The sequence below is a fragment of the Caenorhabditis briggsae genome (assembly GCF_000004555.2).
Source record: "Caenorhabditis briggsae complete genome, chrIII, whole genome shotgun sequence".
Classification (NCBI taxonomy): Eukaryota; Metazoa; Nematoda; class Chromadorea; order Rhabditida; family Rhabditidae; genus Caenorhabditis; species Caenorhabditis briggsae.
The window spans coordinates 4,454,093-4,466,389 of NC_013490.2; the positions used below are offsets into that span (position 1 = coordinate 4,454,093).

Consider the following 12,297-nt stretch of genomic DNA (forward strand, 5'->3'; position numbering starts at 1 on the left):
TCCTACTTTTTTGGAAGAAAATTATTTGACGAAAAGCAGTGAGAATCGAGTAAATGAATCATGGAAATAAAAATATTTTTAGGTTTGTGGGACCTTCAACCACCTGTTTGGGTACCATTTATTAATCTACAGCCCACTTTTGACCTAGATCTTCCTCATTTTTATAATTTTCCCCTACTCTAAATTACATCATCCCCTCATCCCAATTATCTTAATTACCTTCCCTTCCTCTTCCTAACAAACACAATGGTCCAAGCAGATGTTCTACTTCTTCTTCTCTTCTCCAATGCTCCGCCCCTCTCCGTTCAGAGGTCCTCCTAGCAAAAGCTTGACTCTAGGCTCCGCCCTCTTCGCCCTCCCCCGATAAAAGAGCAGCGAGAGCAGCATGCATTCAGTGCAGTGTTCATGGGTTCCGCTTCTATTCCTCTATCTAGATGCAACAAGATGCATTTCAGAACAAGTGATAAGGAGAACCCAAATAAATATTGCTCCCTTTCTTCCTTCTCCTCTTCTATTCTCTATTCTCTCATTTCCCCCGCCCTTACCAACTCATTTCTTCTTCTTCCAACTAAATTTCCTGCAACAATTTCAAAATGTTATTTCAGTGATGGTCGAAAGGGGTACAGTTAAACTCAAGTGGCGGAGAAGCCTATTCCTATTTTTCGCCCTACTCCATGTAATCATTGCGGATGATATCCCTTCGGTCTCATCACGCGAGCCAGTTCCAGTCGAGGTGCGTAACGAACGGCTCCAAGCGGAGCAAGCTGAGCTTCACGTGAGTATCTTACTTTGGTATACCAGGTAGTAAGACACGGTGTAGACTAGAAGCGCTGCTGATACTCTCGGGAGAACTAATACTACTGTATTTTCTTTAATAGAGTATCACCCAAACCGTAAACTTTGAGCTCGTATATCTCGTTTCCTGTAAAAGATATCAAAAAAAAAGTCGACTAATAAAGTGTTTATTATAATATCACAAATATTTTATTAGTTGACAAACTTTTGATATCTCTCACATTAAGCGAGATAATTAAGCTCAAAGTTGACCACTTGAGTGACTCTCTACAAGAGTGCTTACGGTATTTTGATGATTTCAGAAGAAAGTCTTCAGTCCAGTTGGGAAAATTGACTTATATTTTGCTGTTCCCAAATCTGACTAATTCTAAATAAAATCTTCAAAATTCAATAATTCCAAAATCCGCTACAATCTCATTTTTCTACGAGATTCGAATTTTCAGTGGCTGAACAATGTGATCAGCCGAGTCGACGTACAACAAGACAACCAAACGGGCAAAATGTTGGCGAGTAATCCTCGACCACTGATGCCCGATCTAGTGACAACTACACAAAAGTTTCAGCTGCCAGAACCATTGCAGGCTTCAGTTATTCAAAAGAAGGAGGTTCCGAATTTCGAAGAAGAAGAAGAAGAAGAAGACGGGCCAACTCTTGAGTGTCAGGTAGGCATGGCTACTGTGGTCCTTGACAACTTTGATTGATGTCATCTTCTAAATTTTGCATTTCTTTTCTGTTTCGAATGACGTTTGAATGATAGTAGTCAATTCCTCCCGTAAACAAGTTCTACAAATGTCACTATAATTTTTAGAAATGATCAGAACTATTAGAAATGTCGCGGACTGGTCGGGTGAAAATAGCCGACCGCCGACCGAGCTGCCCGAATTTGCGCGTTCGAATGTCAGATAGTGTTTGCGTACGCAGCATTGAAGGCCAAAAAATGCTGCGGACGCAAACACTGGCATGTTGACGCGCAAAAGCAAGAGTTCGGTCGAGTGGGTCGGCGGTCATTCGGCCAGCTAAACTTTCCGGCAAAATGGAAGCGCTAGACTGGCCTAGTCTATTTCTGTTAAAAATTACATTTTTCCAGCACTACGATGAAGTTGTGTGTAGAGAACAAGGAAAATGCAACGTCACCACTCTCACCTGTCGTCCTTCTGGCCATTTGAGTTTCATAGGATGCGTTGCAGTTTTTGAATTTCCAAAGGATCTTGTGGTATGTTTTTTTCATTTCTATTCAGTAAGTATGCAAGCATATTTTTTTATATTGTTTTGTTATTCATGAATGACGCTGAGGGGAAGGAAGGAGCATCTGACTTTTGACTTCTTTGGGTTGAAGAACAGAACTCAAAAAGGAATTGTAGATTTTCTTTATAAAATTCTGTAGTTGAATTCTGAATAACAACATTTTGTTATTGCTCTTTTCAGATTAGCAATCCTATTAGCAGTGATAATACATTATCAGGATAAGAATAGTTTCGAAACTAGGGATTAGATGAGGAATCGAAGGATAAAGTGCGATTTCAAAAGGGAGGTCATGAGGGCTTTAGAAACAATTTTCATCGCCAAGAAAAATTTTCTTTAGGCCAACAATAATCTAATATGTCATAAACATCTAAAATTAAGTTTCAAGAATCGAGGGAAACGGATGACCGGGCGGCTCTAGAAATTTCCATAGATGTAACTTGATACAAAAAACGGGGCTTCATTGAAAGTGGACACCTGAGTACAAAGAATGAAGAAAATGCGCTCTAATGAAAGTAAGATAAAATAACACAAAAAACTTTTTTAGACCAACTCCAGCGAGAAGCACTGGCCAGTCGAAGCTGCAACGGTCAAAACGTTAGGATGCATGAGTTTTCAGTCAGCAGAAGTCGCTGATTGTAACCATCCAACAATGGTAGGTCAAGAATATCGATTTGCAAGACATTGTGTTAAATGAGAGAGCGCAGACTGCGAGACGCCTCGTTCTCTGGGCAACTTTAAGGCACATAACTTGCTTCAGTTTCTACCTAGAAATATAAAAGTGATATAGAATTGAAGAAAACTTTATGGGCTCTCCGATGAGATACAAAACAATTTACAATTATTTCGCTATTTCAGTTCGAAAAGTAGCCAAATCGATTCTTTTTTTTTTTTGAACAGTTTCCGTTTCTTTTTTAAATGTCTATTATTCCGATATAAATGGCGGAAAACAACAGAAAAATCGACGAAAACAGTGGGTAATGATAGAATAAATCGAGAACAACAAATTTTTTTCTTCGATATTTCTCAACATTTTCAGACCTTTTTAGGTTTTTTCAGCTATTTTAAAATATTATTTTTCGATTTTTCCGGTTTTTGTTGTCTGAAATTTGACGAAACAGTGTTTGATTACTGTAGATTACTGAAGCTTACTGTAGAAACCCTTGCATTTTGTAGTTTTTTTGCAACCAAAATCACGTCAAAATGCAGACAATGATTGTGATTGCAAAAAAAAAACTACGAAGGGATATTCTATTTCTACAGTAATCTACAGTAATCAACCACCGTTTCATTAAATTTAAAACGAAAAAAACTGGAAAAATCGATAACGAATCTTTGATAATAGCTGAAAAACATTAAAAGGTCTAAAAAGGTCGGAGGAAATGACAGAAATATTGACGAAAAGTAGTAAAAAACGAGAAAATAAACAGGGAAAGAATATTTTTTTGGTTATGGTAGTTATCGTTATGGGACCTTCGGCAGCGGCTACTGCTCCGAATTTGTACCTGAATGCTTAACATATACCTTAAATTTCAGTGCAAACAATCTCGTCTCACTCGCAACACAATTGCCACGTGTTGTTGTACAACAGACAACTGTAACACAATGGGCGACCTCCATCATCTGAATCCAGACGTCTTAAAGGGTCAGTGAGCACAGAAACACGCACCACTTCACAACCACCCATTTCTTTCCACCCAAATTTTTGCTGCTTTCCCAGAAAGACTACTGTAATACCCTTTCTTCTGTTTCTATACTTTTTCCCTTGCCACCACCAGCTTTATCTCGTTTTTTTGTGTAAAAATACGCATGCTTGGTCATTAGAATTTTTTCACCGTATCTCTGTTTCCACCCACTGCAATGGTTTTCCACTTTTTGTTCTGTTCTATAATTTTTCCATTTTTTTTCACACCGCACAAAGCAACAAACTGAATAAAACCGAATGCACACACGATGGGAAATATTTCAGAATCCGAAGAAACCAGGAACATCTTGTTTCCAACGCCGCGTCCACCGCCCACATTTTTACAACAACTAGGTACATTATTTTTGTCATGTGGGAAAATGCGCTCTATCGTACCCATTGGGAAAACTAACATTTCGGGAAACGCGCTTTATTGAGGGCATGTTTCAGGGATTACTAATTCATTAAATTTAGAAAACGGACGGCTTGCGGACGCCCTCTACCGTATATTTCGGTAGATTTCTCAGAAACTGATTATGGTAGAGCACGTTTACAAGCCTACTGCCTCCAATACTTTCAACTGATTTCTGTCTATCAATAGAGCGCGTTTGCTATTGAAACTTTCTGAAAAAAAATGTTCGAAATTTTGCAGCTCAACAAGCTGGCTATCTCCAGCTTTTAATCTGCTTGGGCGTGATTATTATCGTTGCGGCTGTTCTCGGACTCGCCTGCTTCTTGTATACGGGGTGTGGAAAGATTAAGAAGAAATATAAAGATATGGTAAGCGTTGTTGGGATTACTGTAGGTTTTTGAAAATATGGTTTTTTAGGAGAAAACGAATGCAATGGAGAACGGGAATCGCCCGCTCGTGGATCGAGAGTCGTTCGAGATGGTTGAGACTCCAAAAGAATTGCCAATCACTGATTTTGTGGTAAGTCTGAAAATAACTGACGTTTAGGAATTTAAATTTTGAAAAAAGTTAACTAAAAAAATTTAAAAAGAAAAAACAGACATTTAGTAGACATGTCTGAGCTTCAGGGCTTTGAATTTATCTATTTTCCCACAATTGTCTAAAATGTGCAGTAAACACTGTAGTGGAAAGTCACCCCTACTTCTAACTTTGAACCCATGTATAAAAAGATATGGTAAAAAAGATATGGTAATCGTGTATCTCATTCCCTGTAGAAGGTATCAAAATGGGGTTAACTAATAAATGGTTGCTGATATAATGATAACCATTTTGTCAGTTAACCAATTTTTGATATCTTTTACAGGAAAGAAGATATATGGGGTCAAAGTTGACAGTTTGGGTGGCGTTATATTAGAGTGTTTACGTTATTTTTGAAAACCAACCGATCAGTAAAAGAGTTCAAGTGTTCAAGAATTCTTTTGAACTCCGAACACTTAGTTTTTTTTTCAACCAACCCGGAAAACCCCACTTCCCGTGATTTCCCACACATTCTGACACCAACTGCTTTTTCTCATCCGTCTCAATTTTTTTTGCAGAGAATTGGTTTCGGCAGCTTCGGAAAAGTTTTTCGTGCGAAATGGGTTTGTGACTCGGGAGAGGTGAAAATAGTGGCGGTGAAAAAAATCATGGAGGCCAATCGAAGAGATTATGAGGCTGAGAAAAAGATTTTCGAGGAGCTACACTCTTATGGAAAATGGTATTCGGCGATTGTTCCGTTCGTTTGTGCAGAGAGGATTGGAGATGAATATTGGATTGTGACAGAGTTCCAGGAGAGACTCAGTCTTTATGAAATGCTGAAGCATAACATTATCAATCCAACATTGTGCTATAGGCTTATTCTCACGATGCTTGATGGCCTTCAATTCTTACACGACGACAGACCGTGCTTCTTCAAGATTCCAAAGAAACCAATCATTCACAGGTATGGTATTCAAAACTGGGGATTGACTGGGAAGATTCTAATAATTAGTTGACTAGAACTGCAGAATTTTTAGATTTTCAGACTTTTAAGATTCTCTAGAATTTTTTATTTTCAAAAAAGTTTGAAAATTTGTTCGAACCATTTTTCGAAAACGCAAACGTTCTAGGCCTTTTAACAAGGTGGTCTAACTTCGGCAAGTTGAGTTTCCTAGGCCACGATGGTAAATGGTCCAATAATGGCCTGGTCCGTTTTTCAGGTCATTTTTTTTCTAATCACCTGGTTCGTGTTCTAGGCCATTTACCATGGTGGCTTAGACAACTCAATTTGCGAATAAGTGAGGTCAGCATGTTAAATGACTTAGAAAACACATTCGGTACATATCAGACCATTCCTGGTGGCCTAGAAAAAGCACTATATTCCTCACATGAAATCGGAGTGTGTGATTTTTGACATCGATCGAAAAAACGAAAGTGTTCAGAAAATTCATTCGAACGTAACAAAAATCACACACAGATTCTGAGCTTCCGAATCATTAGAGTTTCTGCCTTATAATCCACGATGACCTAATTCTTCATCCGCTCACACGAGGAAGTATTTATTTATCGCTCACCCGCAACACGCTACACACCAATTTTTAAGTCCTCATCTGCAAGGAAAAATGACTGATCTCATATTTTTTGCATTTCTATTCAATTTGAAATCACTTAGTCCTTTTTGACTAATGGATTCTGGGATTAGGAGAGTTCTTTTGATCCTTCGAAATCCTTTTTTTAGCCTGAGGATCATGAAAATCGAGAAAACGGGAACTAAAGAGTTGTTTTTTCAGAGACATCAAATCTCGGAACATCCTGGTCCGATCTGACTTCACCGCTTGTATCACAGACTTTGGATATGCCAGAATTTACGAAAAGACAGGAGTTGCTAGAAGTGATTTACTTGGACAAGTTGGAACGACTCGATACATGGCTCCAGAAATGCTTGCTGCTTCAACAGGATTCTCAACGACTGCATTCAAAGCAATGGATGTGTATTCAATGTCACTTGTGATGTGGGAAACTATCAATCGGACAAAACTTCTGCCTTCAGAATCTCCAGAATACCAGCAACCGTATCCAGAACTTCAGAATACCAAAGTTCAGGATGTCAGAACCCATGTGATCACTAATAAAATGCGTCCAACATGGCGACCATCAGTCCTTTCGCATGAATTGATGAGCTTGTTCGCTAGAGTGGCTGAGGATATGTGGGATGTGGATGCGGATTCAAGAATCACTGCTGGTTGTGCATTCAATCAACTCTGGCTTCATACAATGGCCGCCAGAGGACGTTCAGAAGGATATCATAGTGGAGACGATGAGAGTAATCCATTGGAAGTTAGTGATCCACTTGAGGTTTATCATGACCTTCCGGGGAAATATCCACATCCATCGGCGGATCCAATGGACGACGATAATCCACCACCGCCGACCGTTCCGATCTGTACTGAAGATGGTAAGGATTGCAGTAAATTATTGTATTTTGAAAATTACGATAGGTTCATGATTACCTTAGTTTTGGTGTGCATGTGTTTCTGTAGCCTCAAGTTTACTGTAGTTGTTTCAAAAATTTCATGGATTGACGTTTCTGGAGATACGGTAGTTTTGTAGCGTTGTAGTTTTGAAAACACTGCACTTTTGAAAGTTCACTGTAAGGTTTCCATTCTATCTCGAAATTTAGCAGACCGACCGCCGACCGCCGACCGACAGTCGACCGAGCTTACCAAATTCATGAATTTTCGGGTCAACATCCCAGAGAGTGTCTGCGTACGCAGCATTTGACTTCACGATGCATTAAAATTTTTTAAACTTCAATGCGGCGTACGCAAACACTTGACGCGCAATCGCACGAATTCAGTCGGCGCGTCGACCGATCGGCCAAGTCGATCTGCGGTCGGTCAACAGGGTCGGCAGTCGGTCGGTCGGTTACATTTCCCGACCGACTAGAAGCCTCACAGTAGATTACTGTACTGATTCATGTAGCCTCAAGTTCACTGCAGTTTCAGCTTACTGTGATTTCAAAGATAATCGTTTCTGGAAATACTGTAGTTTCATAAACCGTACTTTTTTACTTTAAGGTTTACTGTAGCTTTGAATGACTCCGAACAGATTCTCATCCCCCTCTTATTTCCAGGAGTCATTCATGGCGACGCTCCAGATGTACCAGTTCAAGAAGCTTTCGAGGAGTACCTGGAATATAAACCAGAGCCTGAACAAGTTTTCAGTGTCGAAAAGCAGATGCTAATGACAAGAGCCGAATTCGAAGAGCTCAAAAAACAAGAAAAAGAGGCTGCCGAGGCACAAGAATTCAATTCCAGAGCATCAACTCCAACACCAGCTGGACATTTCTAGAAATCGATTTTGTCTGATTCATTGCTTCTCAATCTAGGCATCAAATAATCAAGTCTATGTATATTTCCACAAATTTTACCAGTCACGTTCTCCCCCTTCTTTTTTTGAACCGGTTATATTTTTTCTAGGATTTAGAAACTGCTCCTCATCGTTCTTTTCTTCTCTTTCACAGGTTGTTTAAAACTGTTTTCTGTCATTCAAAAGATCTCTAAAATCATCAGTCAAATACCTCAGAGAAACTTCTTTTTGGCCTACTCTATGTTTTCGATCTGTGATTTTCAGTAGTCTCCATCATCACATCATCTGTATAATTTATCAAAGATTCTCTGTAAATTTTCTAATTTATTGCAAATGAATATCTCTTGTTTTTTTTACAGTTTTGAAGTTTGAAATTTCAGGAAAAAAAGGATTTTTAAAAGATTAGATTATAACGAAATTTCGGATTTGCCAATTTTTCGAATTTTGAAATTTGGGAGTCTCAGAAATTCAGAACTTCTAAATACCAAAACCAGAAGTCTCGAATTCCGAAATATTTCAAACTCTTCTTGACAAAATGGAAAAACTTAAAACATAGTTTAGAAATTCGAAAATAGATTTGAACGCGGACTAGGTATTGCAATTTGGGGTTTTCTAGGCTACCAAACAAAACTTGATATAATTTGGCTCAAAAACGACATTTTCCAAATCTAAGGACTGATCCCGAACTCTGAAATCATGCTCTTTTGAACCATGTACGCCATAACCAAGTTTTCTCAAATTTGGGTTTCTAGGCCACAAGTTTGAAATTGATATAACTCGGCTCAAAATCGACGTTTTTGAACTCTGGCCAACAGACTATTCTAGCGTTTTATATACCGTAAAACCTCTAATAGAACGACACCCGGAACGTCCACTTTGAGCCTATATATCTCACTTCTTTTGAAAGGTATCAAAAAGTGGTTAACTAGTAAAATGTTTATCAGGATATCAGCAACATTTTACTAGTTAGCCACTTTTTGATATCTTTCGCAGAAAATGAGATATATAGGCTCAAAGTGGACGATCCGGGTGTCGTTCTATTAGAGGTTTTACGGTATAAGGAAGGTGAAGATTCTTAGCACTTCTATTAGAGTTTTCTGGTAAGGGAATGGCTCGTTTTACCCAAGATTAGACAGCTGAGATTCTCTGAAAACAAGGATCCCAAAACATTTTTCAAATTGATAAACAAGCCAGATTGTGTTTAAATTGAAAAAAAAGGACTAAAAAGCCGACTAAAAAAGCAACAATCTTCAAATAAACTTACTCAAAAATTCTAATCAATTATGTAATTCTGGAAGTCTAGATAAATCGGAAAAATATCAAAAGTTCCAGGATATTCGAAACATTTATATAATTTTTCGAAGAATCCTCTTTCAAAATTTTGATTCTACTGTATTGGTTTTTTTCACGATTACTGTATCTTCAAAAAATCTTTGAAAACCTGAATTCTTTTCAACACATCCAGATTCTGAAACAGCCTGTCTTTTACACAAAATGTATTCTCTACATGAAATCAGACAAATTTTGTTATCAATTTCAAAATCCGTCAACGAAAATTCAAAAAAAAAACGAAGTGGAGTGGACGAAAAAAAGGACCCGATATATCTATTCTTAGCGTAGAAGGAGTAAACGCAATTTGGTTCATTTTTCTTCTTGGTTTTTTTCGGCCATGTCTTGTACATCAATCATATTTGGCATGTTGCTCTCTATTTCTCTGCGGTCTCTCAATCTTTTTGATCTCTTCATCTTTCAAGAATTCTGTCGATGTTTTGTGTGTCAAATTGAGAAGCGTGCGAACGAATTCGATTGGGGTCTCTCCGAGAAGTCTTTTCTTAAGAGAAGAAATTCTTTTTTTGTGGAGGAGCAGTCTCTTCTTCTTCTTCTTCTGTTTCTTGTCTAGAAATTCCCGAAATTCGAACTCACCGATATTTTCTTTCAGTGTCCAAGAGACGCTTTTCCCACTTTGGATTGGACAGAAAAAAAAAAGGAAATGGGGTCTTGAGTCTCGGTTTTCAAGATGTCTCTTTTCAGTTTTTTCCCCTTCATTTTCTTGTTGGGACCACCCCAAAACAATACAATTTATATGAGTTTGGAGAAACGATTTCTCGTTTTTTTTTTCATTCTATTTTAGACTCAATGGAGATACAAAGTGGTAGATTGTTTTTCAAATTTAGGTGGTATTTTCGTTAATTTATTTATGTTCCTATGAGTTTTGGAGTCTAGAGCTCACAAGAGGGGGCAGGAGATTTTTCGGACTACTTTTTTAAACCTCATCTCTTGACCGCCTTAGCTTGAGCCACCGTAGCTCTGCTGGTAGCCCCCACAGGTTGAACTCCTCGAGGGGCTTACATGGACGAAATTTCGAAAAAGTTGTTTTTTCTTGTTTTCTCACCCTCAAGAGACTTCAGAAAAATCTACTTTCAAGAATCTGAAATTTTGAAATTTTAAAAATTTCCAATTCGGACATCTTGGCATTTTCATTGTCCTGGAAATCCGGAGAACTCAAAAAATTCCAATATTTCAAGTTTTCGAAAATCCACAATTATGTGATAACCATTGAATCTGTATTAGATGGACCCCTCTAATAGAAGGGCCTCTTTCAAAAAAAATCAAAAGTTTCCGTGTGATTTCAGTGAAAATTATGAAGTTTCAAACTTTCTAAAATTTAAAATACGCTGATTGAAAGACTTCTAAATTTTCTGATTTGCTTTTTTAAATAAATGTGAAAGTGTTAGATTGTCAGGATCCAAGATTACTATAGTTCCAGATTTATAAATTCTATGATTTCATTTTCATTTCAATATCCAATGCATTCTATAACTGTTCTTCAGCTCACAGGAAAAAACTGAGAACTCTATTTTGAAATTGCTCAGCTTCCATTAGTTTTCACATTTAAATGATATCTTAATTGCACTTCTATCCCCAATTATTGTTCGTTTTCTCTTTTCCCATCTCACTTTTTCCACTTTTTTCCTTTGAAAACAAAAGTTGATCTTCTGTTTTTAAATTAGCTTTTTTTTCGGAAGAAAAGCCGAAATTAGTCGGAATGATTAGGTTCAAAGTTTTAAAATGGTTCAGTTTTTGACCGAATTTCTGTTCAATTGGTTTCAAATATTCCGGAACTCTGAACTTCTGAAGTTTTAAAATTCAGAAAAAATCCTAAAAATTCCAAAAAGTTTGAAAAATCTAACAATTAAAACAATCCTGAAATTCCCAAAACTCTAAAAAACCTGAAAAATCCGAGAATTATAAAAACAGAAAAATTCAGAGATTCCTAAAAATCCCAATGTTTTGAAAATTCATTAAACCTAGAAGTTCCGAAAAAATCCAACACTTCAAGAAGTTCTGAGATTCTGAAATTCTGAGATTCTGAGATTCTGAGATTCTGAGATTCTGAGATTCTGAGATTCTGAAAATTTGGAACTTTGAAATGAAAATATATACTGAAATTCTGAATGTACAACAAAAAGCTTGAAAATTCCAAAAATCTTGAATTTCCAAAAAGATCCAAAATCTTTGGAAACTCAGAAAGTTCTGAAGTAATCCACAAATCGTTTTCATATCTGAAAAATCTAGCAATTACAAATAACGAAAAATTTCAAAATAACTCCGAATTTTTGAAAAATCCCGAAAATCCAAAAATTTTTATTTCATCGGACTCTATTTATTCTATATCCGCTGCCCAAATTCCCAAATTCCAAAACAATTCCCATTTTCTTCAGAATCCCAAAAGAATTGTACTCCACCCATCCAGAAGATCAAGCACGAGAATTACGTAGCACACCTAGTATTAAAGTGCAATACATTTTTCAAATATTTTTCATCTCTCTTTTTTCTTTCTCGTCTTTTTCCTTCAATACGACTTCTTAATCCTACTCTTTCTCACCGAGGAAAAAACCGGAAAATGCATTGATCCATAAAAAAGTTTATTTTTAAATGTGTTTCTTCTGGGAAGGAGGTTCCTCTTCCTCATTCCCGTCAATTACCATGTCAGAAGTTCTTCCAGAAAAAAAGAAAGAAGAAAAAGAGAAAAGAGACTTTTGAAGAGAGGAAAACCTTCTCGAAAATTGGCCATACCAAACAGCAGCGGACTCGCTTCTTTCCTCTTTTTATCCCTTCAGCTTTCCCTTCTTTTTTTTGCCTTCTGTTGTTCTTTTTGTTGTTGTTTTTATCTCCCATTTTTTCCTCTTCCATTTTTTCCATTTTCGTTCTTTTCACTTCTTTTTTTTCTGGATTTGCGAGACTGACTCTCCAGTGTCATCCCAGGAAAAAGTTTTTA

At 37.3% G+C, this 12,297-nt stretch overlaps 1 protein-coding gene across 1 annotated transcript; it reads left to right on the top strand.

Moving 5' to 3' along the window:
* Positions 1-607: 607 nt before the first annotated feature.
* Positions 608-8,000, top strand: Cbr-daf-4 (the record flags this gene model as incomplete). The annotated part of the gene is made up of 10 exons (XM_002641071.1): positions 608-775; positions 1,239-1,457; positions 1,883-2,008; positions 2,585-2,692; positions 3,574-3,682; positions 4,374-4,501; positions 4,551-4,652; positions 5,228-5,613; positions 6,440-7,104; positions 7,783-8,000. The coding sequence occupies 10 exons, from the start codon at positions 608-610 to the stop codon at positions 7,998-8,000; spliced, it is 2,229 nt and encodes a 742-aa protein (XP_002641117.1).
* Positions 8,001-12,297: the final 4,297 nt, after the last annotated feature.